Raw genomic sequence first — 27,750 nt, 5'->3', positions numbered from 1 at the left:
GACTTGATGTGTGGGTTTTGTTGCAATGAAGACTGCAAGAGATGAGGAAGTGATTGGATTGAGATATGATTCTTTTCCTGAGGAAAACACAGAGCCCTTTATATCACGACGCCTTAAAGGACTAAACACACGAAATACGGAGAATCCAGGCATCCAGTGTTCCCTGCGCAGCATGATGTCGATTCGCAGATCATCTTCGCAAGCCAAGACAAGCCGTCCATCCCTCACTACACCCATCAGTGTCCTCAGGCCCCAAATAGCCCCCTTCCCAAACCAATCACCACCTTCTCTCCAACCACACAGCCTCCTAAAGCCGCAGGCGTCTCACCCGCCCCCCGCCACCAAGAAGGCAGGCGCAAATCATAATCATGCACTGGCGATCATGTTTACAATCCCGAAGCGCAGTGACATTCGATCATGGAGTCCGAATTTCTTGGCAACACGCCGCGCGCTCTGCCGAGCGGGACGGTCCATTGCGTTTGGGTACTCAAGGAACAGCGGGAGACTGCCTAATCTTGCATCTGGAGATCTAGAAATTCGATCCACAGATGTAGTTCCGACGATGGGCACTCCTGCTGGCGAATGAAGTCCGCAATGACCTAGTTGCATACAACATATGGAGTTGAGTGCATCATGTGAGGTATCTCCGCGAGTATGTCTCCTTCCACCTCTGTGGTCAGAAACTCTCGACATTTCCTATGTTCTTTACATTTGACTGCGCAGCCCATGGCGGAATCCCTCGTGGCTGATGTATGTATAGACAATAAGTCGCCAAGCTTGCATCTCGAGTCATCCTCTCCGACATGGCCATGTCTAGGACCCAAGGCTGTCCTTCGTACGCTTGTCGAAACAAGCACGTGAGTGGCGCATTGCTGTTGCTTTAGAAACATTCTTCATGAATATTTTGGTCTAGTCTTTCTGCATCAACAACCTCTCGTTAGTGGCGCTCTATCCTGTACGTGACCTTATTTGAAGTTCTAATGATAGGCTTAGTATGGTTAATCTCTAAAGAACGCGATTTAATCATCGTCGCGGGTTCGAATGAAACATGCACAGTTTGTGTCAGCTCAAGCGCCGCCGTCACAGCGACATGAAACACCAATGCCAAATAGAGGGAGGAAATGATTGTAGATACATGATTAGGCCAAGGCAAGGGAGGTTAGTGTTGTTGATGGGCATCGTAAAGAGCGTAGGAAGCCCAACAAGGCCACGCTCGACAGTCAGTACTAGAGAATCTGGCTTGTGCTAGTTATTGCGACCACGCTTTGTACGTAAATATAATTCGCGCCCGCGAATTTTCTTTCATCGGTGAAATAAAGCGATCAAATTGGGCGCCGGATGCGGAATGATGCATGAAATGAGTCTTTGTGTATTTTCAAGGCACGTACACAAACCAGGGGCATGTGACCAACGCAAACAGTCTTCCTAGTGGCGCACAATCACTGAAAGAAGATATAATGACCTCGCGATCTAGTATCTCTATCTGTGGAGTGAAAATGCTAGCTAACCTGCATTAACGTAGACGATGTCGAGGCACATTCTTTGTCCCGGTCCGAAAAAGACTGATTACCAAAAAAAAATCTCGACTCATTCATTGTTTAGGGATTGACTTGCCTGAAATACAGGCTCGGAGACACATGCCGCCCGTATTGATTGCTCAACAAAGATAGAATTATAATATAAGTCATAACCCCTATAACAAGTTCTACTTTTTCACTCATCTACTCACCCACCAATCCACCTGTATATTCGCTTGCTTATCTTCTCGTTTGAATCCATCCCCCCCCCCTTCCCAACATGGACACTGAACGGCCGCCCCTTCTGTGGACGCCTGAGATAGCACTTCGTTCCAAACAGCAGGTGGTGGAGGAAGATTGGAAAGCTCCTGATCAGGAGGCGGCATGGCTGAAAAGTCACGAACGCCGCTCAGCACCGGCTCCTGCGAACTTGAAGGAATGGACTACGTTGAAATCGCATGACGTGACGCTTCTTTACCAAGCGCGTTCCACTCCGCCCATTCCGTCCCTAGAGGAAATCCTCGGCACTACTGAAAAGAATTGTCTTAATACAAAGATTGGACTGCATAAAGTATGCAGAATTGGAGATACTGTAGTCAAATGTAGCACTAGTCCAGACGTTGTGGAAGTAAGCAAGCTATCTCCCTAGTAATTCGGTATGAACACAAATAGGAGGCTGAGAACCTGCTTTTCCTTGCGCAAAATCGCCCTGATCTGCACATACCTACCGTATTAGCGGTCTGGTCGATCCCGGGAGAGTTTCGCGTGGTCTATTGCTTCATGATGAATTTCATTGAAGGTATCATGATGTCGGACGAAAAGTTCGCAGAACTACCTATACACGCACAGGATACTATATGCGCGAAAATTTCGTCGCAAATTCGTTACCTCCGTGAACTTCCATCTGAGGAAGGATATTACGGACGAGCTCATGGACAAGGCTGGTTGTGCGCGCCGCCAGGCCTAGAGACAAACACAAGTGCATCCCGCGCTGTTGTTGGGCCATACAAAACCTACGAAGAATACTGCGCAGCCATGTACCGTGCTTTGCAATTGCAGCGTGCGATTGGCTCTGCTGGGATAGAGTGGGCCCCAAATCAACCGAGATCACTGGCTGAGTTCACGTCTGTGTTCCCAGGCTGGGAACCCCACGAACCAAAGTACACATGGATAGACCCATCAATCAGGAACGTAATTGCTCGACAGACCAAAACCAAAGAGTATGACGGAATTGAAGACTGGGAGGTATTCCTGATCGACTGGGAATACTCCGGGTGGTACCCTGCTTGGCTTCAAGGGATGCAAATTAATCGCCGTGGCAGTATAGTACTGCGCGATCCTGATAATCTAGAAAAAGTGAATCTATATAGAAAGTCAGAACTCGTACCGATTATGTTGAAGGAGTTCGACCCCGAACCGGACAAGGAGAGGCTAGCAATTCTTGGCCGGTTACAATGGAGATTTTTCTAGATGGTCTGGCTCGATCATGCGACATTTTTTCGTAAGCTAGACTGTTTCATCTATATCAGCTGTTGGGAATAGGCGTACATTATTTCAACAAAATATAAACGATACTGTTTCAGCACTTTGTGGAGGGCCGGTTATAGCCTGTGTTTAAGTGCATCTGATTTGTTTGCTTGCAGTGGCTTGTAATCGAATAACATTAGATAAGCGCAATCACATCGTTTTCCTTGTTCAAAGATGTATTCTATCACTCTATGCAGCCGCTCGAATGCAGTTCAAGGATAACATAACACATATACAGTCTATAATCGTCGTATCTTCGAATCTCGCAGCAAACATAAGAAAACGCATGAGCAAGTCCGTAAGATCTAGTGTAATTGTTCCTCCACGCGCTACAAACTCCCCTTCCCTTACATTGCATTGCCTTTACCCAAAAGTAACTCTAATCAGTCGCTGCAGAGATAATGGACAAGCCCCATTTACTTCTTCTGCCCCGATTCCAAGTTCGTCATCGTGTTGCCAAAGTCTACGTCCAGGCCATCACCATGCCGAAACTGCTGGTGTAACCAGACCCACACCTGCCCTACGTGATCGAAGTCCATCGACCACCAATACTGCCGTGAGTGGTGTCGAGGAACAACAAGAGACTTCACTAATGATTTGAACACCTGCATTGTATGAGACGACCCGACAGTGGTGGTCTTTCTGAAGGCATGGGACTGATATGTGGATGAACAGGCTGTTTCCTGGGCTTCCTTCATCAATCCACCCAGTGGAGACTAGGTGCCCATTGAGATGTAGCTCTGAGGCGATGTTGTTCAGTATGCCAGGAACCCGGGCGGGAGTCTGATCAGCGAATGGTGCTGACATGTTGATGTTGGTTCTATCGCTGGTGTTATCAAAGCAAGATAGGAGGACGTCAGCGCCGATGTTGACTGATGAAATGGTGGTAGTGATATCTGTTGATGAGAAGTTTGGCCTTGCTACTGGCAAAGCGATGGAGATTGCGGTGTCTGTGGATAGGTGAGGAGTGGGCAGGAGTAATTACCACTTTATAAGATAACGTTGATCGGAATTATTCAGGTTTGGGAATCACTCTGGAACTGTAACCAAGACAAGTTCAAAGACACCAGTGATGGTGGAACCGTGTTGCAGAGGCTTTCTGAGACAAATGATTTTCTTCACACTGACGCTCCTTTTGGGGAACTCGATTTTTAGATGGTATGAAGGCGGAACGAACGGTCGTCCTAATGGTCAAGGGTATACTTAACTCTGATGCTGATTCTTGAGAGTTATGTAATTATGTATGGCATTCGTGCGCAACATACGGACAAACAAGGGATGAGGACGGGAATCGTAATTTAAACTACGTAAGGTGATGCTAACCCCGCGATCTGGGTCGGTACCTGCCGATCACGGAAGCGAGCCCCGCTGTCGATCCCAACCTCTCCGCCCCGATAAGATAACAGCTGCTAAACTGATAAACACAATCATCAGCTGGTATTAATTGATCAAAATGTCCTCAATCACTCCTTTGCGCATTCCCCACTCTTGCTTCCCCTCGTCGGCAGCAGCATGCCCTCGCAATCTCTCGCTTCAGCAGGTGTTCCCACTCCACGTGTCCGGAAGAGGCAGCGCGCATCGCTCGCCTGCGACTTCTGCCACGGTAGAGGCCTCAAATGTCGCCAAAGTGCAGCCAATGGCAGACAAGATTTAGGAATTTCAAACTGCTTGACCTGCATGGACTATGGGGTCGCATGTACTATCAATCGTCCACTGCGACGGCGAGGCCGAAAGCCGATGGTCCGTCAAGTAGAAGTTCACTTGCATGACAGTCGGTACATGCATCAATTTCAAGACCAAGCGGAAAGCGATTATGCCAATTCATCGGACGATGCGTCAGCTTGCACATCGTTGAGACACATCCGTCGGCTCGTGCGGATTTACTGCGACACGATGTACCAGTGCTAGTATGGTCGCTTTCACAACTAATTGGATGCGATGCTTACTGCTAGCAGTTTTCCTTTCCTGCCAGAGAGCGATCTATTGACACGATGGGAGGACGGGCCATCCGACCCCGATAGCCCATCTTACATGTTACTTATGGCACTTTGTGCAGTAAGCTCTCAAACAGCTTCGCTGAACGCAGTCTTCGACGACAAACTGCTTCGGGGCGCTCCGATTCCGACCTGCGAGCACTATTTCAACGAGGCGATATCCAAAATACCGACACGCATGACCCAGTCCCAAGACCTAGATTACCTGCGAGCCTTTGGTCTTTTGGCCGTGTATTCTTTGCAGCGCGGTAACCACAATGACCTCCATCGCTACCTTGGGCTATACCATGCTTTAGTGGCACAGCATGGCTTTCATGATGAAAGTCGCTGGCCAAAAGACTTGTCTATCACCGAAGTCGACGACCGGAGGAGGCTTTTCTGGTGTATGTACCGTCTCGAAGTCCACTCCGCTTGCGTCCTTGGTCATATCGTACGCATGCCTGAGTCGCAGATATCGGTCCTATATCCGCGGATCTTCCCGACTATGGATCCGGAAAAGCAGGCATGGACTGCGGGGTGGGACTACATCACCGACCTTTTCCGCCTCCTCGAATACGCCATCTTTAGTCTACGAGGATGCAAAAACCGCAAGGCTGCCCTCGCTGTATTCTGCGAACGGCCGTCTCCTGCCACGCTGCTCGATGGACTAGCTCGCTTGAAATCGAATAAGCCACGCATACTCCTAGATCCGGACGACAACTTTCAGAGCAATCGCTGCAGATACATGGCGGTACAGATCACCTGCACAGAGACATTGGTCAACATTATGGCATTGCTATACTGCCAAGCCCCGGCATGCGAGATCATGGAAATCACAAAGGCACTTATTGAAGAAATGGAGAGTGCGCCGCTCATCATGTTCAAGGTTGCTGGAAGCCAAATCGTGCACCAACTACTCGGCGTTGGACATATGCTCTTCAATGCTTCACGATACGAGCACGGCCAACAAAGAGCAGAAGCAGAACGATTGATTGCCTTCCTTGGTGACTTGGTCAAGAATCTGGAGCTAGACATACCCTCCGCGGCTGAGGCTGGTGAAAGATTGCAAAGACTTGCTGAAACTAGTTCATGAATTGCAGCATCAAGCTATACTGCGACCACTTTACTTTTCAACGCGTAATGAAAGATCTGAGAAAGGGTTCTGAATCGACTGCGACACGACTGAAAGCTACCACGCCATTCACTCATGTGACACCACCGTCGTAGCCATGTACTTTCGGTAAGCAGGAATTGACCACCGTCTCAAGCGCTTACCCCAAACTATCATGATCATGAATGTGAACGTACAAGCCAAGGAAACCATACCGGCGGTTATGAAACAGCCCTGCAAGCCTTGGTCTTTCCACCATGGCGTAATCGCATAGCTGAATCCGAACCCAATCGTGTTGCGGATCAACATGACCGATACTGTCGTCTCTCCTGCGAGCTCTTTGAAGCAGTCGGCATTGTAGCTCACAGCAATTGAGCCGCCAGTAACGCAGCCAAATGTGAGCATGCCGAGGCCAAATACCAAACCTACCCAATGCGCGTCATGATAAGCTCCGACGCCCCACGTTATCAGTCCAGCGGCAGACATGATCCCGGAGATCAATAGAACCCAAAGGCGATGTTCTGGCTCACGTATACCGTTATTCCTCCGCGCCAGTCGAAGCGCAATCCAGTCTGCCGCGTTACCAGACCAAAGCGATGCTATTGCAGCACCGATGATCGGTCCGGTGTACACACAGCCGACCAATGCAGCCGACCAGTTGTAGGGTGCACCACTCAACACAGGACTGGCGGTTCCATTGAGCACATTGTACCAGGCCAAATTGATACCATAGAGGAAGCCGGACCAAGCCACGGTTGGGAAGCGGAAGATCATGACTACTGGACGATAGGCCATCCGCAGCATATCAATGTTCGAAGGGCGGCCTGGGATAGATTTGAAAAGTGTGTATCTGTGGCGGCCTTCATTGATGTTACGCTTGAGCGGAGTATGCGCTGTTGGAATCGGCGATGGCGTCGCGGAGCTTCGTGTGCCTTTCTCGTTGTTGTCGTCTTCTTTGGCTGGCACTTCTTTACTTGGTCCCGCGACGCTTTCGCCCCCGTATGTGTTGTCGCGAACGTACATAGTCTCCTCCATGAAAAAGAAAATGACAACAAAAGCTGCAGCACAAACGATTGCTCCAAAATGCATCGTCCACCGCCATCCATAGGCATCATTAAACCACCCAGCAACAAGTGGGGCGAGGAAGTTGGACCCAAACAGGATGAAGACATATAGTCCCATATATGTGCCGCGGTTGTGGGCAAAGAAGAGATCGAGAACTGTGACTTCACACAGAGATTCGATGGGTGAAACGACAATGCCGAGCAACACACGATGCGCGAACCATTCGGGTGATGAAGTCGAGTACGCCGTCCAAACCATCAGCGGGATCGTCAAAAGTGTCGTGATGAGGTATACGCCGCGACGACCATACGTCAGGGCGATTGGCTGCCAGATGAGACATGCCCAGCCGAAGAAAAGGAACATGACGCCAGTACCTTCGACTAGATTGGCCGTTGAAATACCAGTGTCGGCTGTGATGTCGGCGAGCACGGAGTACTGGAGAGAAGTTGCGATCCCGGTACCGAAGACGTAAAGGTATGCCATGCCCACTGCCATGAGTTTGCGAGGTTTTGACCAATTCAATGGGTCGTTTGGATCAGCACTTGGTCTTGGGACGAGCAAGATATCCTTGTGCGAAGCATCGTGAAGATGGGACGTGGCGCGACCGATGACGTCCACAAGATACACCGTGCCTGGAACATGGTCATTGTCGACTTCACGGGGCGACATATTGAAGTTGTAAATAACAAATGAAGATGTGATTCCGCGGGCGATGTCGAAGTAATGCAAAGATGATTTCCACACAGGCGTTCAATTCCGGAGATATATCTCCACTATCATGCTCTCGGTCCAAACATTCCACCGCTGTCGGGTGGCTTGGCTGATAGTGAGACAGATACGCAATCCGGAAGAACACGACCATGATACGCTTGCATCGTTACCCCAGACTTGTTTCTGATAATAGTAGCGATGGAAGTGTTGATTGGGCGATGCGCATTTAACAGCTGTTATTTGGTGGATAACAATGCCCCACGAGCGGAGATAGCAGCATCAATCCCTGCATGTGCGTGAACTACAACAATTTAACAGCTGCTCAATCACAACAACATGGAAAAACGGTCACTGCGCAGATCTCTGCAGCTGCTCATTGCTGATCATGCGGGATATATCTCCATATTTCCAGGTTGGATGGTCAGCAAGATGACGAGCATATAACTGATGTGCTGCGTCCAAGTTGAGCAGACATGATCGCTGCACACCAGCTTCAATTTCGATCACAATATTATGACTCCCGCAACTTCATCTCAAGTAAGTCGACGCCATGCCCTGCATTTCCCAGGATAGAAGCCTAGGGTCGTTGATCTCATCACTAACAACTATAAGAGCATATCCATTGTCGAAGCATCAATTGCAGACCTTGCCGCAGCCCTTTCTCATGGTCAGACCAACAGTGTTGAACTGACTGCAAAACACTTGGTTCGAATTGCGAAGTATGACCGACGCTCCACCAATCTCAATGCAGTGCCTGTCGTCAACGAGCATGCATTCTATGTTGCTCAGGCGTCGGACGATCGCCGAGCAAAGGGCAAGGCCGTGAACACCTTAGATGGCATACCATGCACAATCAAAGATTCTTACAAGATCGAAGGCATGACTGTCGCCTCTGGATCACCAGCCTTCCAGAATCTTATTGCGAATGAAGATGCATTCACTGTCAGGAAGATCAGGGAAGCTGGTGCGGTCATCCTCGGTCGAACAAACATGCCACCTATGGCTGCTGGCGGTATGCAGCGAGGTGTATACGGTCGAGCTGAGTCACCATACAACGCAGAATATCTCACTGCTGCTTTCGCCTCTGGGTCGTCAAATGGCTCGGCCACAGCTACGGCGTCTAGTTTTGGGGTCTTCGGCATGGGTGAGGAGACCATCTCATCTGGGCGATCGCCTGCATCAAATAATGGCCTTGTGGCATACACTCCATCGCGAGGTTTGATCTCCATCAGGGGCAATTGGCCGCTCTTCCCAACTTGCGATACCGTTGTTCCACATACGAGGACTGTGGATGACATGTTCGCGTTGCTTGACGTGATCGTCGCGAAGGATGATGAGACGGCTTGCGACTTCTGGAGGGCGCAGCCCTTCGTCAAGCTCCCTGAGGTCGACACAATACGACCAAAATCCTACCACTCACTCTCCGAAGCAAAGTCTCTGTTGGGCAAGAAGATCGGTGTGCCCAAGATGTATATTGGAGGCACTGACTCCGATCCGACCGCACGCAAAGTCCACACTCGCCAATCAGTTATCGTCCTCTGGCAGAACGCGCGTAAGGTCCTCGAAAGCGCGGGCGCAACTGTCATCGAAGTTGACTTCCCCGTCGTCACCAAATTCGAAGCCCCCGATTCATCCCGCAACGACGGCCTCGTTGAAGAATCCACCGCGCCACCTCACCACAACGAAATCGACATGTGCCGGCTGATGGCCTACGCATGGGACGACTTCCTCGCCGCCAATGCCGACTCCAACCTCGCCACCAGCCTCTCTCAAATCGACTCCGCAAGCATCTTCCCGCGCCCGCAGGGTAGCGTACCAGATAAATACGACTCCAACGACCCGCTCGTCCGCCACACTGATGTCGTCGCACATATCACACCTGGCCGACCAGATACATACTCGATTCCCAATCTCGGTCCCGCACTGCGCAACCTTGAAGCGATGCGCAAAGCTACGTTTGAAGACTGGCTCGTCGAGCTCGGTCTCGACGCCGTTGTCTGGCCGTGTAACGGCGATGTAGGACGCGCCGACGCCGACATCAACGAGCATTCTGCAGCAGACGCATGGCGCAACGGCGTCTTGTATTCGAACGGCAATTGTGCGATTCGCCAGTTGGGTATCCCGACGATAAGTGTGCCTATGGGCGTCATGAAGGATATTGACATGCCAGTGAACCTGACGTTCGCGGGACGCGCGTATGCAGATAGTGAGCTTTTGCAATATGCATACGCGTTTGAGAAGGGGAGTAAGTTGCGACAAGCGCCGAAGAGAACGCCGGAGTTGAAGAGCGATCGGATCGAGATTGGGGGTAGGAAGAAGGAGATTGGCTCTAAAGCGCCGGGTTTGACGGCGAGCGCGGTCAAGCAGGGAGGGAAGGTGAAGGTTTCGGGCACGTATGATGAGGGCGTGGAGTCTTTGCAAGTCTTTGTCGACGGGGACGAAATTGAGGGTGTTGTTATCGAGAGAGGAAAGTGGGAAGTGGAGTCAGGTGAGCTTAGTCCGTGGATGGGAAGGGCAGAGGAGAAGGGAGTGCCGGACCCAGAGAAGGCTATGGTTATTGTGTTGGCGCGCGGTATGAATAGTAGGTCTACGGGTGAGATTCTCTTTGTTTAGATTTTTTTTAATCTTTATGAGTCTTGTTTGACTTTACATCACTTGCAAGTGAGCCATTCGTCCAGACGGTTTCACCGAAATGGCTTAGCGTCCCAGCGCTAGCGCGAGCGGTACATTCTTCTGCCTGTCACTCGACGCATCCTTACTTTTCGCTTAATATACTCTTCGCTCGAAGCAGCGCTATACTATTGCGCGATACCATGTCAATTCTGTGACGTCGGCATTGGCCTTACTATGACCTTCCGCTGGACCAGGAGAGTCTCGCCTGATCTCAATCGAAGAGACTGGAGAGCCTTCCCTGCGCCATGTCTACCCCTGGTTCTTGGCTACGAATTCGTTGCAAATTGTAATGCGTCGGCATAAGCTCGAAGACAAGCCGGAATTTAGCGTAGTCTCGCAAGTATGGGGGAAATCCACGGCTTTGATCAACGTGTCTTGCAAGGAAGGCTCGATACCGGTCACTACAGTGGTTTCAAAATGCTGGAGCAGCTGTAGGTCCGGAGTACGCTGCTATGGATTGACACGATCTGCATCAACCAGAAGGATGATGATGAGAAGGCAATGCAGACACCACTCATGCGACATGTTCACGCACAATCCGCATTTGTCCTGGTGTGGTTGGGAGCTTTCTCACTCAGCCTCGAGTGCAAGAATTCTTGCATACTTCACCCTACGTATGCGAATTAACCAGCAACTGGAGGCTGAATACTGACCATGTAATTGTTCTACTCTGGAGAGGAGAAGAATGGCCTCCAGATAGTCACAGCTTTTGGGCTGAGCTTTACTGGCTGCTTAATCACGACGGGTTCAGAAGACTGTGGACCCTTCAAGAGGGTGTTTTGACACCGCACATTAATCTTGTTGTTGGCGCCCTTGCGATAGATTTTAGTGATTTCAATGATTTCCTTACGTTTGTCGTGAATGGTTACTAAACATCGCCGGGCTACTTGACGTTCGACAGATTGGCCCTTTCAGCACTTGTGCAGAGCGCGCACCTATCAGCCCTTGCGTTCGACGAATGCCAGCTGATGTAACAAGTCCGTCGCGAGACAATTGAGCGCAGATTATTTGAGGAAGTTCAGTTCTGGCATGCTGTTCTTATCTGCCTCCAGTAGAGATAAGCGAAAGAATCCAAGACAGAGTCTGGGCCACTACTGCAATGTTACACGAAAGTTTGCAGAAGTGATTCGCCCCCATGATCGACTACAGTGAGCTCTGTCGAAAAGATTACTGGAGGAAACACACACGATTTGCACGATTTGTCGTTGAAATTGGACAGAATGTAACTTTGCTTAGCTATCCACGACCTCTAGAGCAGAGCGGCACAGAGCTTCCCTCTTGGTATCCGAACCTCCTCAGGATCGTCGCAGCTTCACGACTTCTAGAGCACCAATGGAACAGAAAGACCAGCTACCGTGACTTTGCAGTGTCCGCTTTTCTTGGCGGCGAGACTGATGTCCAAGACAGCCGTGAAAGGGCGGACGCGATCAAGAACCACAATCTGTTCTTTGCTCAATGTTCTGAAGGAAAATCTTTTTTGCAAGTGCTAGGTTTCATTGCCGACAGGATCTCCGAAGTCGTCGAGTACCACCAGCTCTTGCACTGGCGTGAAGGGTTTCCATCAAGATACCTTTAGGGGGAATTGGAAATGGTCAAACCTATACTTGCAGCTGTGATGACATTCTACGACAGAGCCTTAGCCCTGACGCGATCATTTGAAGACGGAGACAAATCAGCAACCACGGACATACCGATAGAATATCTGAAGAATGTTTTTGTAGATGACCGCATCTTTGCGAGAACGATGAAAGAATCTCGACAAACACACACAATTCTTTCCAAAGGAAGAACTCGGCATTTGACGGCTTGAGTGACCATTCGCGCACCTGGGTCAGTGGATGCATTCCGTACCTTAACGCTGTGGTAGGACTCTGCTTGTTTGCGACAGAAGGTGTTCATTTTAGTATAGCCAGTCCAGGCTGGAAGCCAGGTGACAATATTTGCACGTTTTATGGCAGGCAATGCCTATACATTCTTCGACGGCCCGAGGAGAAAGAGAGACCAAATAGGTCGAAGTATGGGAGTAACACCGCCGAGTTTTGCGGCGTCACTTACATCCCGCATCTCATGGAACAGCATCAACGAGAGACTGTAAGACTAAAGAGCGACGAGATCTTCGTGATAGCAAGGCGCTGGTGTAGGTGTCAGAATGAAAGAACGCAGGTAGGCAAGTTCAATGTCCGTATGGTCGGCGTGCTCGAGACGCTGTTCCTGGGTGCCGTCACTCCGCAGATTCGTCATCCATGATATGCTTTGGCCTCCTGCATGCCTCACAACCATCTCCTTGCTGCCTCACCGGCTGTGACCACTACTTGGCGTCCATTCTCGTCCTAAACCAACACGCTACTCTTGATAGCAGACTGACACGACCCATGCTACAAGCTGTCAGACTGCTCGCTAATCAACAAAAGGTGATCTAGTCAAGTCTAGTCAAGGAGATCGTTCCTATCGGCGATTTTACCAGTCCCGCCCGTTGATCATCCTCAGTGCCGCACCCGAGTCTGGAGTTGGCGCTTTGTCTTGAGTGTTTGCGGGTGGATCCGCACGGGACTTTTTGTGTGGTAATCGTGGCGTGAGTCGTCCGCACTTTCGGACATTCAGAGGACCTCAGGCACACCCGGCCTTTCGGACCGTGGCTGATGTCGATCAAAGGCGGCTAGTGCGACAGAAATAAGGGCGTTCCCCCACGTCTCGAAACACTTGGCCATCGCACGCAACTCAACCACCACGATATCTGCGTTGAAGACCCTGGAACATGCTCACTGCCGTGCAGATTTCCTGTTTGAAGTTTCGTCCTGAAGAAGACGAGTACAGCGGGTGTTTCCGTGCTGCAGAACAGTATCCCACCACGTGCACAGAGTTGAAGCGAACTGCAGCCGTCAAACCTTCCGCGAGCCCCAGAGTGCAGGGCCCACGCACCACTTAGCGACCCCCTTTCAGGCAGATCTTGTCCAGGGTTGCGCGCATCGCTTCTCGATGTTTTTGATACCTTCTTGCGACATGTAGCAAAGCCATGAATGACCGAATTATGCCCTTTTCAGCACACCAGACGCGTAACGTGTTTGTACACAGTCCAAACCCTGTGGCTGGGCAGTATAGACTGCACAGCTTACGCGGGAAAGCAAGCCGTATATCACTGAGGCCGAAGACATACATTTTAGGACAGCAGGCTGGATCTCGGATCTTTTCTTCCACTCCCTTATCTTTCTCCTTATCTTCGTTTCATAGCCTGCTGGTTTAGGCGCAACTGCTGGACGGTATTTCATTCACTTTTCGCATCTTTCGCAATCGACGGACTGTTGATCTAAGACGCGGGCCGTTCTTAGGACATCCTTTCACTAGTCCATTCAACTCTTCACGATGGGTTGGGGCGTATTGGAGAGCAGGCGTTCGGCCTTTCCTCGGGGCACCGTCCGGCTAGGTGTCAAGGAGACGAACACGAACGGCGACAATGCACAGGAACTAGACACTTCGAAGAGGCAGGGAGGCGTTGTCCTCTCACCGCAGCCTAGTGACGATCCAAACGACCCTCTCAACTGGTGGGTTTTGTCGCCTCGGAGATCGTCTTTACGACCACTGACTGATTATCAGGTCGCTTACATCGAAATGGGTGCATTTATTCCTCCTAGCCTTTGGCTCTGCGGTCACCAACGCGTAGGTTCATGGACGCGGGACTCTGTGTATTTCAGCCAGCTGATCTGTTCTAGAACTACTGTAATGTTGACACCCGGCCTCGAGCCGCTCACCGAGAAGTTTAATAGCAATGAGGGCGATATCAGCACCTGGATCCTAACGGCACCAACCTTCTGGACCTCGGCCGCAGCTTTCATCGCGGTCGCTGCTACGGACGTTTGGGGTAGGAGACCATTCTACATCTTGGCTGTCGTCATGATGGCATTATTCCAATTTGCTGGCTTCTTTTCTACGACGTTCCCCATGCTTGCGATTGCTCGTACGGCTGGTGGTATGTTTTCGGCGCCATTGTTCACGCTTCTCACCGCAACCATTAGCGACATCTTCTTTGTGCACCAGCGCGGCAAGTCGATCGCTGTCTGGAACTTAATGTTGAACTCTGGCGCACAGGTTGGGTGAGTTGTGGCAACGTTCAATATCATGACATATTCTGACGTATCTCTAGTCAAATCTTTGCTGGTTTCATCACCGACAAATTCGGTGTAATGGCGAACTTCCTCATCACCGCTCTAATCTTCGTGGCCCTGATCCCCGTCTTCTACCTCTCAATCTTCGAAACCGCCTACTTCGACCGCAAAACTGAAGATGTCACGACGATCCATGTCCAAGCCAACAAATTGAGCGACGAATATGACGAGGAGGACCTCAAAGCCTCCATCCTCCCCGCCAAAATGACATACGGCCAGAAGCTAGCCGTCACCCGTGGTCGGCTTTCAAACAAGTCATTCTTCAAGGGCATCATTAAGCCTTTTGGACTTCTCTCCTCCCCCATTGTCTTCTACAGCTGCTTCCTCAACGCCACAGTCTTCCTCTTCCTGGCCGGTATCTCGACCTTCATGTCGATCCTGCTGTCTTCACCTCCGTACGACCTGACCCCAAGTCAAATCGGACTGACCAACTTGCCGCTATTCGTAGTGGGTCTTTTCTCTGGCCCCTTTTTCGGCTGGCTGTCCGACGCCTCGGTCAACCTGATGGCGCGCCACAACGGAACGACCAAAGGCATGGCTGAGCCCGAGTTCCGTCTTCTCTTGCTCATCATCACGATTCCAATCACCATGGCCGGACTCATCGGACTCGGCGAAGCATTCGAGAACAGTCTTCCCCTTGTGTGGGTCCTCGTTTGGATGACCGTCACCAATGTCGGCAGTGTTGCTGTTGTTCAAATCGCTATCGCTTATGTTATTGACTGTCACCCCGACCACTCTGCCCAGGCTTTCTCCTCCATCAATATGATCTCCGCAGGCGCCGTTACCGTCGTGCTCAACCCACTGATTGGCTTGCTCGAGACCCAGGGACCCATGTATGTATTCGGCTTGATGGCGGGTGCGGCCGCAATCGTTACTGTCATGGCACTGCCCCTGTACGTGTTCGGAAAGAAGATCAGGGCGTGGTATGAGAGTGCCGCCTGGGCGCAGAAGCTGTTGGATTAGGCGATCAAAAAAATAGGGTGCCGGTGGAGCATTCGCGAAGCGTATGGACAAGACGAAAGTAAGAAGCTTCATGCGTACTGGCACCTTTTTTGAGGTCGCGGACAGACACAATCGCTTTTATATATTCATGTCGGCACCTCATGTACTTTTATGACCCAATGAACTCATGTGATGATTCAAGCCTCGGTGCGAGATGTCACCGTCCGCTGTTTATGACTATATTCGCCTCTTTCCCATACGACCATGCCGAATCATGTACAGGACTCGTCCAAAAGTAAGGACAATGGTTCAGTCTTATCGATACACATATTCCGACTTGACCTGATCCGTTCCATGCTCTGTCATCCACTGCGCCGCCTTCAAATACCCCAATATCCAATGACCCACAGGACCGAACTCAGCTCCAAAATGCCGTACAATAGCATCGGGCAATATGTAGCGATAACCTCTGAATGATCGAAATGCAGGATGGTGGGCATGACGTGTGATATCGTTGTGATGCATGAAGTCCCACGCCCGAATCGAATAATGTTCGTATACGTTGTTCAAAACGGTATGGAAACCCTGATCGCCAGCTGCGACTGCGGCGAAGGTCAGATGCTGTATTAAGGACGCAAAACCCTCGTCCTTGGCCCAGTCGCATGGAGCAGGCGATTCAGAGCCCCATGTGGTGCGGACATGATGTACGATGTCCATGAACGCCATGCTGTGCAGATTTGTCAGTTCGACTCCAAACCATAGAATGCACATAGTTGAGCTGGAATGGATCACTTACGTGCTGACGCCGCCACCCATTGAAAACCCAGCAACGACGATCGACTTTGGCGCATTACCCTTCGCAACGATACATTTGACAGCTTCCGAAAGTGCGTCGAGTGTTGAAGCTCGCATGCCATGCCACATGTCGCGATAAAAGCTATGGACTCGATTGCCATCCGTATACACCGGGAACGGTATGTCCCAAATATTCGGACCCTTGGCATCTGCCCATAGATTCGTCCACAGATTCATGACCAGGGCGTCGCTACCAGTTCCCTCGAATGCAATGGTAATGTTGTCATGATAACGCACGATAATCGCTCTCCGGCTTGAGTTGATCCCCGTGTGGAGGTCTTTGGCAAAGAGTGAAGGGTAGGAGAAGTCTCCAGCTAATGTGTCGCGGAGAGGGCTGATTTCCGGATGAATTGATGCTCGCCAGAGGATGTGTGCAGCATCTTTGATGTCGGGCCATTGGGAAGGTCCATTCTGGAGTCGAATGAGGCCAGACATCTGCAACCAAAGAAGTTGGAAAGTTAGTGGAAGAGCAATGGAGCTGCGTGGACGCTAGGCATTGTATCCAGGAGCAAACAGAGGATTAGCTTTGGCCCGCACTAGCGCTGCAGGATAGCTCTGCAGGTAAGGGTAAGGGTCAACGTTAATTTTGGCTTCTCTCACTTTGCTATCTGAGGTGAAGGCAGGCCTATCTCGCTTGTGGCACAAAACGCCTCACGAACTTAGACTTGGTTCTGTTACCTCGCCAGATTAGTCCATTATAGGCTAATACATCCTTCAACGGTATCGCACGCAGTATCGAACAATGGTTGTAAATTATGTCTACACGTATGGGTGGCGCAAAGCGTTGTGTGCTAGATGCTGGTGCCTACTCGATCCGCCCGTCAATGAGGGCGCCAACGAATCCTAACGCTTCCCCCTTGCGCCGTTGCATTTTCATGTCCATTTTTTCCACGCCATTAACCCCGAAGATGACCCTAACCAGCATTCATGTACAAGGCTGACAACAAACCGCCTTCTCAGATTTACTTCTCAGCCTTCTACTTGTTTCAAGCCCGCATCGTCCGTCGCCATTTTCGCATCATTGAACTTCTCGCTCGTAGGCAGCTCAATGTGCACGTCCTTGACCGTCGCAATCCCGACGTTCACTTTCTCTTTACTCTCCATCTCTAGTACATGTCCGCCCACCTTCCGGTCCTTGTCGATGAAATGCATGTGATTTCCTGCGACAGAGAAACCCTGCCATGCACTGGGAGACCTGAATCCAATAATTGTGCCTTCGATGTCGTTGTATTCGGCAACGAATTGGCTTTTACCCAGCTCGGACAGCGGCTGTCCAGCGTATTCTTGTCCCTTTACCGTGCGACATTTAATACGCGAAAAGCGACCCTCCAATCTGTACGCCATGAACAAATTCCCAGCATGGTCGTTTCTCCCTTCCAGCACGCGGTCTAGTGCATTCTTGCTCTCCATTACCACGCTCACGGTCCGCTGTGGCTCGAATCGGATGGCCGCGGCGTAAGGGATCTGATCATCTGGGTCCGCCACGCGTATTCTTCCTTCTGATTGAAGCTGGTAAACTGTGCCATCGAGGAGTAACAGCTCGCCATCCATGAGAACGAATGTGCCGAGCCCTTGGTTGCCTTTGGTAAGAAGTGTAGACACCGTTATACCGCTATCGGAGACGCCGGACATTAGCGCATTCACCAGCGAATACTGATATATTTCGTTGATAGCCATTCTGGAGATTGCGTTGAAGATATCGGTGTTGTAATGATGACGAATGTTGGTGTTTGCTTGAGGCCGATGTAAACGCTTGGGAGTAATGCCAACAATTGTTTTCGATGTTTACTCGGACAATATCGGATTTAGGTTGTGGCTTTGTTTTTAGTCAAGACATCTGGTCTGGCACATGTAGATGTTGAGGAAGCAGCTAGCCTTCGTGATGTCATGGCTGCGGAACAGATCGGCAAGAAATTATTTGGGGCGCATCCTCATGCTTACAGCATGCTGAGGCACAACAATCTACACAAGTATCCTCCAAACGATTCCTAAGCACGGAGAACAGCAAATATTCATAGCAGTTTTGTGACGCAAAGGCTGTAAAACCAGACTTTCGTTCATCAGCAGGCACTTCACCTGGAACTGACGGTGATCAAGCTTCGCTAGGCCCTCCCACGAAAAGCTTGAGCTGCGATTTCCTACTTCTGCTTTATTTCCACTCCTGCATCAACTTTCAATATGACTGGAAACTCGGTTGCCGAAATTATCGTAAACAGCCTGTACAATGCTGGCGTCCGCGTCGTATTTGGCGTGCCAGGAGCCAAAATCGATGCCATATTCGACACCCTGCTGGATCACCCCGAAATAAAAGTCATCGTCGCCAGACACGAACAAAATGCGGCCTTCATGGCAGCGGCTGTCGGTCGTATCACGGGCATACCAGGCGTTTGCATCGCAACCTCGGGACCTGGAGCTTCCAACCTCGCTACTGGATTGGTGACTGCTACGACGGAAAACGATCCTGTCATCGCGATTGTGGGATCTGTACCACGGCAGATGAACCTCAAGAAAACGCATCAAAGCATGAAGGCGCTAGACATTCTCGGCCCGACTGCGAAAGCGGCTTTCCCCATCGATGTCGAGGACCAGGCTGCCGAAGTTATCCTGAATGCTTTTCGCAATGCAAGCACCTCTCCAAAAGGTGCCAACGTCATCTCGGTACCACAAGATGTCGCAAAGGGCAAGTCGGGTGTCCTTCCATTCGATAGTCGTGCCTTTGTACCACCGCTTTATGGACCAGCACCTCCGGATAGACTTGACGAGGTGATCAAGATGATTGAGAGCGCGAAGTTGCCGGTACTCTTCTTGGGGATGAGGGCAAGCAGTCCGAAGGTCGTTGGCGCGGTGCGCCAACTTCTATCGAAGTTCCCGATACCAACCGTGGAGACATTCCAGGCAGCCGGTGCCGTGCCGAAGGAATTAGTCCATTTGTTCTACGGAAGAGTGGGCTTGTTTCGAAACCAAGTAGGCGACAAGCTCCTCACCAAGTCGGACCTTGTACTTGCTGTTGGATACGATCCGGTTGAGTACGATGCCAATGCTTGGAATCCGGAGGGCACCACGAAGATTGTACACATCGACTTCATGGCATCTGATTATGGAACGTCTTACCGCCCGGTATCTGAGCTCGTCGGATCAGTCGTCGAAAATGTGAAGTATATCACGAACCATTTGTCAAGAATATCGGAGACAACCATATCAGAAATGTGCAAGGGGCTAATCGAAGAATATACTGAGTGGCAAGATCGACCGGAGGTCCGTCGCTCATCAGGCCTTGTGCACCCGTTACATTTTATCACAAGACTACAAAGTGCGGTGTCCAAAGACACGACCGTATGCGTCGACGTAGGAAGTGTGTACATCTATTTCATGCGATTCTTCTTTGCCTACGAACCCCGCAGACTGCTTTGGTAGGTAAGTCCACAAACATGTCATACTTCCACCGCCTAACTCATACATTAGTTCCGATGGACAGCAAACGCTTGGCGTGGCGCTTCCGTGGGCGATAGCAGCTTCTCTCACCCAGTCTAAACCGTGCTCTGAGAAAGTCATCTCCATCTCCGGCGACGGTGGGTTCATGTTTTCGTCACAGGAGCTGTCCACTGCCGTCCAGCAAAAATGCAACATCACTCACTTCATCTGGAACGATTCGGCGTACAACATGGTCGAATTCCAGGAGGTCATGAAGTATGGTCGCTCCTCTGGTGTACAGCTTGGCGGCGTCGATTTTGTTAAATTTGCAGAAGCATTCGGCGCGAAAGGGTACAGAATCAGTGACTCAGCTGATGTTGAAAGCGTGCTCAAAGAGGCCTTGGCGTACGAAGGTGTGAGCATCGTAGATGTGGCCATCGATTACAGTGGAAACGCTGACCTCGCTGCCAATCTGATCGAAGATGGCGGTAACTGAGACTACCCTGTGCACTTGGTCTTGGTAGCTATGGTCACAATGCTAGGGTTTCAGGTGAAAGCTATGGAGCAGGTCGATTCACTTTGGACGAATAGAGCAATAGCAGGTATTTGAGCGAATGTGGGTGTATTTATTGCAACAGGCTTTCCTGTCACTCAATTCAACTATGGTAGCGACAGGAACCCGTTCTGCCTGGCCTGAGCCGAAACCCGGAGGAACTCCATACAACAGACAGAACTTTCTTTCCTTACGACATGTACTTAGCCGAGTTAAGTGATCTTGTTGCATCCAATGACCTATTGACGATTAGTGATATAATCTCTACGCAAGATCCATTATATAGGTACTCACCACGCGGACGCCAGCGACGTTTAGCGCAGCGCAGCACGCAGGACTCTTGCCAGTCCGGGTGCAATGAGCAGTGAAGTCTGCGAGGCTACCTTGCTCTACCTCCGATTCTGTGCCAGTTAATATTGCTTATTGGGAAGGTACAATTCACATACGTCCTGCGTTTGTGCAATCGTTAAGCACGAGAGGTCCAGTAGATCCACAACAGTAACCCTGGTTCGTTGGCAGCACGACACTGCCGCCCACCGGAAGGACGGACCCGGTGCATTGGTAAGCGAAGGCTCCGCTGGCCAGGAGGGGGATAAGCGTGAAGAGAGTTGTTGAAGTATACATGGTTGATGACTGAGGATTGTTTGAGGGGTTTGAGATGAAGTGTATGAGAGCGTTGGCTATTTGACTACGAGGTTGAATGCCGTGCTTTATATGTCGTAGATCTTCAAGATTGATGAATTAATCGAAGGACAATGTCTCTGATCGAGCGAACATCTCCGCAATTGAGGCTTCGACTACTGACCTCCACGCTCCTCAAAAACTTCATTGTAAGCATGTGTTCGTCAATCAGACCGTTGGCTGGACTTTAGGTCCACCTAGTCTTCTCACACCGCATTGACTAGTCACATCACGGTGTAGTATTGTTATCCTGTCAGGAGGGATGATCCTCTACTCTAACACATCACAAAGATGCCACCTGCAACAGAATCGACGCGTGCCGTACGATGAGGTCCAACAGCAAGCCAGTCCGACGCCATGCAGTAGCACATACACGGGCTATCGTGGTACGGCATCAAATTTTAGCCCAACCCACATTTTGGAAGTAAGCAGCCCCCACACAAGAGGTATGTATCCATCCGATGATTGAATCGATCCTTTGTGCTTATGGTTGCGTTATTTGTGCGTTGTTCGCTGACGGCGTTTTGTGTTATAGGTGGCTACTTGGTGATGCCATAATACGACCCGTGTTTAACCGCTGTTCGGTGTTCTTTTCCACCAAGTGACAGGCACACAGAATGCAAAGATGGAGTATGCAGCAAATATTGTAAACAGTTTCCATTTGTCCGATATCTAGTCTCTCGCCATCGGTGCGTGGAAGGAAATGTGCTCATACATCTAGTCCATGTCAGCCAGAACACCTCAGTTGTCCTAGAACTAATGTATGATGCAAGCACTAGATCAATATCTTCTGCTCTAAGAGGGTTGATTTACTCACGCTCCTGGGTAATGGAACGTGGACGCCACTATTTTGAGCCAGGTCCTTCGTGACGAGTTGTATGTGGAGAGCAATCATCATTTGGCGTGCGAGAGGAAAATGTGGAAAGCTTCTTCGTCCTTTTCTTGCCACCCCGAATCTGCAGTTCCACAGACGCACCGCACATACGGCAAATACTACATGCGATGCGAGCTAGTAACAACCCACAGAATCACGAGGGAGTCACCCGAGGTTGCGTCCGGTGAGATCGTCGCAAACGGATGCGCGAAGATCTAGAACCCCACCGTGGTATAGGTCGGAATCCTATAGCGAAAATATCCCTGTGTCTCATGGACCATGTTGGTGAACGTTTCGTGCTTGCGTGTGGATGCCATAGCTGTTCGAAGGCGCCAAGCCAGAATGAATCACTGCGGCTATAGCAGCATCTGTTGCCTGAGGTGTTTCACAATTCATTCTGCGGTATGTGCTTCGAAGATTCAACAAAGAATTGCCTGAATATGCGACGAGCATGTTTGGTGGTAGGGCCGACTGCGATCCCCTTGTGGGCCGGACCCGCGGGCTTTCACGATGTCCGGATCCGCGCAGCGTTCGACTCCACGGTGTTTGAAGCCAAGCAATCGTCTGGGCAATGACACCGTCTTCTCTCAAACTACATGATTCGACCTCAGTATATATCTGAGGATGAGTATCACAATCCCTCCAGCGGTTTCAGATCGCATTTCAATGGCATCGACGATTCTTGCCTTGAATATCCTTCGCATACAACACACAAAACGCCAGTTGTTGTTGTAGGAAGATCCTAGCCCCATAATTTGGCTACTTCTTGGTTTTCAGATCTTTTCAGAGCCAATAGGTTCATCCTCTTACCACCACAACCAAGATGGGTGCTTCACAGGGCGAGAAGCTTGATGCTGTTTTGGCGCTGGACGTCAACGACGCCCAATCAAACGATGAAAAACCCACCATGAGTGCGTGGAAGGCTTACTGGGCACGTTTCCTCGATACGTTGATCTCAAATGTTACTAACATAGCTTTACAGAGGGTGTTCACATATGCCGGACCCTTAGAGTACACGATGATAGCCGTCGCTAGCTTCGCTGCGCTAGCATCAGGCGTTGGTATCGCAGCACAAAACATAATATTCGGCCAATTTGTCACCGCGTTTACCGATTTTGGCTCTGGACAAGCTGCCGCCGACAACTTCCGGGACTCAGGCCAGACCTTGGCGCTTTACTTCTTCTTTCTCGGACTGGGTAGATTCGTGATGGCATACATATACAACTCTCTTCTCACGTATAGCGCCTACCGGATAGTCCGCAACGTACGCCATGCCTATCTCAAAGCCGCCCTCGGCCAAGAAGTCGCCTACTATGATCTTGGTAACAGTGGATCAATCGCAACGCAGGCTTACTCTAGTGGTCGTCTCATCCAAGCAGGTGTCTCTGAGAAGCTGGGCCTCACTGTGCAGGGATTGTCAGCGTTCTTGAGCTCCTTTATCATCGCTTTCGTCACCAACTGGAAGCTTACGCTCATCATCTGCGTTATCGCGCCCCTGACTGTCGCTGTTATGATCGGTTGTGCATTTATTGAAGCAGGGTACGAAGCGAAAATCCTTGAATACTATGCAATGGCAAATGCCTTTGCAGAGGGTGTCCTCTCCAGCGTTCGCACTGTCCATTCGTTTGAGATGAGATCCCGCCTCGTTGACAGGTTCGACTCGTACCTTGCCAAAGCGCATTGGTGGGGAAACAAAATCTCTCTGCTCTTTGGTATCCTCTTCTCCGCCGAGTACACCATCATCTATCTCGGCAACGCATTGGCGTTCTGGAGGGGTATCCACATGCTGGCTAATGGGGAAATTGCGGAGACAGGAGACGTCTTCACAGTACTCTTATCCGTCGTCATCGCTGCACTCAGCATAACTCAGCTTGCACCCTACTCGATCGAATTTACTCGCGCCGCATCAGCTGCTGCCCAGTTATTCATCCTCATCGACCGACAGACTGCTATCGATCCTTTCGATGCCTCTGGCGAGCAACCCGAATCACTCACTGGAGACGTTTCCATAGAGGGCATCTCGTTCTCATACCCAACACGACCTAATGTGACAGTCTTGGACAACTTCTCCCTTCACGCACCTGCCGGGAAAGTCACCGCACTTGTTGGCCAGAGTGGATCTGGCAAGAGCACAATCATTGGCCTTTTGGAAAGATGGTACAACCCGACTTCTGGGGCGATTAAGCTGGACGGCCGGCCGATTGACTCGCTGAATCTTTCTTGGCTCCGGAGGAACATACGTCTGGTCCAACAAGAACCAGTGCTCTTCCGCGGAACGGTCTTTGACAATATCGCACACGGACTCGTCGGCACGGACCTTGAGAAGGCTCCAAGAGAAGAACAAATGAGCCATGTAGTGGAAGCGGCTAAGATTGCGTACGCGGACGACTTCATTTCTCAGCTGCCGAACGGCTACGACACCGAAATCGGCCAGCGTGGAGGTCTCCTCTCAGGCGGCCAGAAACAGCGAATTGCTATTGCGCGGAGTCTGGTTTCTAATCCCAAGGTCCTGTTGCTGGATGAAGCGACCAGCGCTCTTGACCCATATGCCGAAGGAATTGTTCAGCAGGCTTTGGACCGAGCTTCCGCTGGTCGAACAACCATCGTCATCGCACATAAACTCGCGACTATTCGCAATGCTGACAAGATTGTCGTCATGTCTAAAGGAAAGATTGTCGAACAGGGCACGCACGAGAGCTTGATCGCGATGAGCGGTACTTATTCGCGTTTGGTAACCATTCAACAGCTCACTGTAACCAATGAGTCTACACCAGAGGGCAGCGAGATTGGAAAGTCAAGTTTCGACGAGGGTACCCACGAACTAAAAGCCAGCAAATCGTTGACCAGGCATGCCACGGCCGACCCGGCAAACAATGAACTACATGCTGGGAGCGACCGGTACAATGAACAGAACACCGAACAGCTCGGACTACTGGCAGTTATCTGGCGCCTGGTGGTCGAAAACCCTGACCTGAAATGGGCATACCTCGCGCTGGTGAGTGGATGCATACTGTCTGCTGGGTTGTTTCCTGGTCAGGCCATACTCATGGCGAACATGGTCCAAGTTTTCACACTGCCCCTTGACGAGATGACTGATCTTGGTGACTTCTTCTCCGCTATGTTTGTTGCATTAGCTGGTGCAGCCCTCTTCGGATACTACGTCATGGGATGGGGAACGAACACCCTGGCTCAGACACTGGCGCATAACCTCCGAAAGCAGATCTTCAACGATATCCTTCGCCAAGATCTCGAGTACTTTGACCGCCCTGAGAACAACATTGGTGCTTTGGCAAGTCGCATTGATGCCTATCCTCAAGCCGTCTTTGAACTCATGGGCTTCAATGTCGGGTTCATTCTCATTGCCACTTTCAGTATCGCAGCTTGCTCTATCCTTGGAATCGTGTACGCCTGGAAACTTGGCCTAGTTATTGTCCTTGCTGGCATACCCGCTCTACTTGGTTGTGGATACATCAAGATGCGTCTAGACGGCCGCCTTGACCGAATGATTGCGAAGCGCCTTGCAACCAGCTCAGCTATTGCATCTGAATCGACAACCGCCATCCGGACAGTATCCTCTTTGGGCATCGAAAACTCCATCTTGGATCGGTACAACTACGAGCTCAATCACGCCGTGAATGGCGCATTGAAGCCGCTCCTCCACGTGATGGTGTGGTTCGCTCTCACGCAGGCGTCTGAATACTGGTTCCAGGCGCTAGGTTTCTGGTATGGAACTCGTCTAGTCGCCGCTGGAGAGATCACCCTATTTGAGTTCTTCGTATCGTACATGTCCGTTTTCTTCTGCGCACAGTCAACGGCACAAATTTTCGGCTTCTCCACTAGTATTACGAAGGGCAGGAATGGTGCGAACGCCATCTTCTGGTTGCGACAACTTCAACCAGTGGTTCAAGAAACACCAGAGAACAAGGACAACGCACCAAAGTCTGGAGGCTCTATTCAATTGAGTGGTACACAGTTCGCCTACCCGCTTCGCCCCCACGCTCCCGTCCTAAAGGGTATCGACCTGGAAGCTGCAAAGGGCAAGTTCATCGCGCTTGTCGGCGCTTCGGGCTGCGGCAAGTCGACCATCATCGCAATGCTCGAGCGCTTCTACGATCCTACAGGCGGTCAAATTCTTGTCGGTGGCGACGATCTGACGACCCTGAACCCACGCAAATACCGAAGTCAGGTTGGACTAGTGCAGCAAGAACCCACACTTTTCCAAGGAACCATCCGCGAGAACATCGCCCTGGGTGTTGACAACCCAGACTCGAGTACGATACTTGAGGTTTCGGATGCGGATATAGAACAGGCGTTGCGTGCGGCGAATGCATGGGAATTTGTCTCGTCCCTCCCGGAAGGAATCAACACAGCCGCTGGACCAAACGGAACCCAGCTTTCGGGTGGTCAACGCCAACGCGTTGCCATTGCGCGAGCACTCATTCGCAATCCACGCATACTTTTGCTTGACGAAGCCACGAGCGCGCTCGACACGGAAAGCGAAAAGATCGTGCAAAATGCACTGTCCGAAGCTGCGAAAGAAGGAGATCGCATCACGTTTGCTGTGGCGCATCGGCTGTCGACAATTAAGGATGCCGACATGATTTGCGTATTTTACGGTGGAAGAATTGTGGAGCAAGGAACGCATGCGGAACTGTTGAACGGAGATGGAGCTTTGTACAAAAAGATGTGTGAGGCACAAAGCCTTTCATAGACATACCAAAAGTTTTACGCTAACTTGTAGACTAATACCAATTATTATTTCAAGTTCGATCATGCTATTGCGGTAGTGAATGGTTTCCTGTTCTGATCGCATCATGATAGTAGCTCAAAACTCCTAGTGACAGCTACCTTGACATCTGCTTAAGGCGCAGGCTGACCTATGACAGGCTGGTGAGGCGATATTATCGTCCAGAAAGAGCCTAATGAGATGAACCGGGGATAAAGAGCCACCGGGTCCGCAGCCACGCGTGCACACCCATACCCCTCCTCCATTCCAAGATTCGCAGATCGCATCTACAGCTGAACAGATACAGCCTGCAGTTTCTGGGCACTTCCGAGAATTTTCTGCAGTCAAGAACCGACGATTGGCCTTTTTTTTTCTGACACAAAAGGGGAAGTTATATTTGTCGCTATGTACGTTCTGTTCGAGCATCTCCGATATATTACAGATTGAGACTGATCAACAAGACTTTGCCATACGGAAGGCTGGACTTCAAGAACTTCTTTCCATGCTTAGTATCTACCAGCCGATGTTCTTGAGGATCGCGAATCATGAGCCTCCCACCAAACACCCTGAAACCTAGCTGGGATAGACGTGGCTAAGTAATTCAACATCCCTGTTAGCTAGCGAAGAAACCATATCGACACGGCAACGATTTAGCAGCTAGCAATGTCGTACTGTATGTGGGAGTTGGCGCGCTTCAAGAAAATTACGATAATGCAAGACCGTAGCGCTGACTATGCGTGCCCTTTAATCAGCACTTGATATATTGTCCTCGGTGGTTTGCGGGCAAGAGCGATTGGGCCCACCGGTCAAGACCAAATTGGGATCAAGATGCAGAGTTGCAGGATGCAAGGAAGGGTTGCACCACATCGAAACATCCAACCGAAGACTTGTCCACGAGCAGAAGCAACAGGAGCGAAAGACCTAACCAACGGGCTACGACCCAAACCTGATGGGAGCGAGAGTGTCCCGTG

At 50.6% G+C, this 27,750-nt stretch overlaps 14 protein-coding genes across 14 annotated transcripts; 8 read left to right on the top strand and 6 right to left on the bottom strand.

The window, feature by feature from the left end:
• Positions 1 to 803: 803 nt before the first annotated feature.
• On the top strand, positions 804 to 1,230 carry SNOG_15107 (hypothetical protein; the record flags this gene model as incomplete). The annotated part of the gene is made up of 3 exons (XM_001805219.1): positions 804 to 857; positions 914 to 955; positions 1,144 to 1,230. 3 exons carry the CDS (start codon positions 804 to 806, stop codon positions 1,228 to 1,230), a joined length of 183 nt encoding a protein of 60 aa, XP_001805271.1.
• Positions 1,231 to 1,797: 567 nt separating this feature from the next.
• SNOG_15106 (hypothetical protein) lies at positions 1,798 to 2,987 on the top strand (the record flags this gene model as incomplete). Its single annotated transcript, XM_001805218.1, has 3 exons — positions 1,798 to 2,088; positions 2,190 to 2,838; positions 2,896 to 2,987. 3 exons carry the CDS (start codon positions 1,798 to 1,800, stop codon positions 2,985 to 2,987), a joined length of 1,032 nt encoding a protein of 343 aa, XP_001805270.1.
• A 473-nt stretch (positions 2,988 to 3,460) lies between these two features.
• SNOG_15105 (hypothetical protein) lies at positions 3,461 to 3,851 on the bottom strand (the record flags this gene model as incomplete). Its single annotated transcript, XM_001805217.1, has 2 exons — positions 3,461 to 3,595; positions 3,702 to 3,851. 2 exons carry the CDS (start codon positions 3,849 to 3,851, stop codon positions 3,461 to 3,463), a joined length of 285 nt encoding a protein of 94 aa, XP_001805269.1.
• A 705-nt stretch (positions 3,852 to 4,556) lies between these two features.
• On the top strand, positions 4,557 to 6,110 carry SNOG_15104 (hypothetical protein; the record flags this gene model as incomplete). Its single annotated transcript, XM_001805216.1, has 2 exons — positions 4,557 to 4,879; positions 5,000 to 6,110. The coding sequence occupies 2 exons, from the start codon at positions 4,557 to 4,559 to the stop codon at positions 6,108 to 6,110; spliced, it is 1,434 nt and encodes a 477-aa protein (XP_001805268.1).
• A 112-nt stretch (positions 6,111 to 6,222) lies between these two features.
• On the bottom strand, positions 6,223 to 7,862 carry SNOG_15103 (hypothetical protein; the record flags this gene model as incomplete). Its single annotated transcript, XM_001805215.1, has 2 exons — positions 6,223 to 6,251; positions 6,326 to 7,862. The coding sequence occupies 2 exons, from the start codon at positions 7,860 to 7,862 to the stop codon at positions 6,223 to 6,225; spliced, it is 1,566 nt and encodes a 521-aa protein (XP_001805267.1).
• A 427-nt stretch (positions 7,863 to 8,289) lies between these two features.
• Positions 8,290 to 10,517, top strand: SNOG_15102 (hypothetical protein; the record flags this gene model as incomplete). Its single annotated transcript, XM_001805214.1, has 2 exons — positions 8,290 to 8,324; positions 8,486 to 10,517. The coding sequence occupies 2 exons, from the start codon at positions 8,290 to 8,292 to the stop codon at positions 10,515 to 10,517; spliced, it is 2,067 nt and encodes a 688-aa protein (XP_001805266.1).
• Positions 10,518 to 11,898: 1,381 nt separating this feature from the next.
• SNOG_15101 (hypothetical protein) lies at positions 11,899 to 12,476 on the bottom strand (the record flags this gene model as incomplete). Its single annotated transcript, XM_001805213.1, has 3 exons — positions 11,899 to 12,037; positions 12,348 to 12,403; positions 12,429 to 12,476. The coding sequence occupies 3 exons, from the start codon at positions 12,474 to 12,476 to the stop codon at positions 11,899 to 11,901; spliced, it is 243 nt and encodes an 80-aa protein (XP_001805265.1).
• A 1,818-nt stretch (positions 12,477 to 14,294) lies between these two features.
• Positions 14,295 to 15,700, top strand: SNOG_15100 (hypothetical protein; the record flags this gene model as incomplete). Its single annotated transcript, XM_001805212.1, has 2 exons — positions 14,295 to 14,665; positions 14,716 to 15,700. The coding sequence occupies 2 exons, from the start codon at positions 14,295 to 14,297 to the stop codon at positions 15,698 to 15,700; spliced, it is 1,356 nt and encodes a 451-aa protein (XP_001805264.1).
• Positions 15,701 to 15,994: 294 nt separating this feature from the next.
• SNOG_15099 (hypothetical protein) lies at positions 15,995 to 16,969 on the bottom strand (the record flags this gene model as incomplete). The annotated part of the gene is made up of 2 exons (XM_001805211.1): positions 15,995 to 16,406; positions 16,476 to 16,969. The coding sequence occupies 2 exons, from the start codon at positions 16,967 to 16,969 to the stop codon at positions 15,995 to 15,997; spliced, it is 906 nt and encodes a 301-aa protein (XP_001805263.1).
• A 534-nt stretch (positions 16,970 to 17,503) lies between these two features.
• Positions 17,504 to 18,211, bottom strand: SNOG_15098 (hypothetical protein; the record flags this gene model as incomplete). Its single annotated transcript, XM_001805210.1, has 1 exon — positions 17,504 to 18,211. The coding sequence occupies one exon, from the start codon at positions 18,209 to 18,211 to the stop codon at positions 17,504 to 17,506; it is 708 nt and encodes a 235-aa protein (XP_001805262.1).
• Positions 18,212 to 18,712: 501 nt separating this feature from the next.
• On the top strand, positions 18,713 to 20,441 carry SNOG_15097 (hypothetical protein; the record flags this gene model as incomplete). The annotated part of the gene is made up of 3 exons (XM_001805209.1): positions 18,713 to 19,886; positions 19,936 to 19,948; positions 19,997 to 20,441. The coding sequence occupies 3 exons, from the start codon at positions 18,713 to 18,715 to the stop codon at positions 20,439 to 20,441; spliced, it is 1,632 nt and encodes a 543-aa protein (XP_001805261.1).
• A 269-nt stretch (positions 20,442 to 20,710) lies between these two features.
• On the bottom strand, positions 20,711 to 21,122 carry SNOG_15096 (hypothetical protein; the record flags this gene model as incomplete). Its single annotated transcript, XM_001805208.1, has 3 exons — positions 20,711 to 20,737; positions 20,793 to 20,899; positions 20,945 to 21,122. 3 exons carry the CDS (start codon positions 21,120 to 21,122, stop codon positions 20,711 to 20,713), a joined length of 312 nt encoding a protein of 103 aa, XP_001805260.1.
• Positions 21,123 to 21,253: 131 nt separating this feature from the next.
• SNOG_15095 (hypothetical protein) lies at positions 21,254 to 22,272 on the top strand (the record flags this gene model as incomplete). Its single annotated transcript, XM_001805207.1, has 5 exons — positions 21,254 to 21,328; positions 21,487 to 21,625; positions 21,834 to 21,868; positions 22,039 to 22,055; positions 22,206 to 22,272. The coding sequence occupies 5 exons, from the start codon at positions 21,254 to 21,256 to the stop codon at positions 22,270 to 22,272; spliced, it is 333 nt and encodes a 110-aa protein (XP_001805259.1).
• A 604-nt stretch (positions 22,273 to 22,876) lies between these two features.
• On the top strand, positions 22,877 to 26,764 carry SNOG_15094 (hypothetical protein; the record flags this gene model as incomplete). Its single annotated transcript, XM_001805206.1, has 1 exon — positions 22,877 to 26,764. The coding sequence occupies one exon, from the start codon at positions 22,877 to 22,879 to the stop codon at positions 26,762 to 26,764; it is 3,888 nt and encodes a 1,295-aa protein (XP_001805258.1).
• Between the last annotated feature and the right edge of the window lie 986 nt (positions 26,765 to 27,750).

Source organism: Parastagonospora nodorum (assembly GCF_000146915.1).
Source record: "Parastagonospora nodorum SN15 chromosome Unknown scaffold_35, whole genome shotgun sequence".
NCBI classification, from domain to species: Eukaryota; Fungi; Ascomycota; class Dothideomycetes; order Pleosporales; family Phaeosphaeriaceae; genus Parastagonospora; species Parastagonospora nodorum.
The sequence above is the reverse complement of the archived record's forward strand: the minus strand, read 5'-3'. Positions and strand labels throughout refer to the sequence as shown.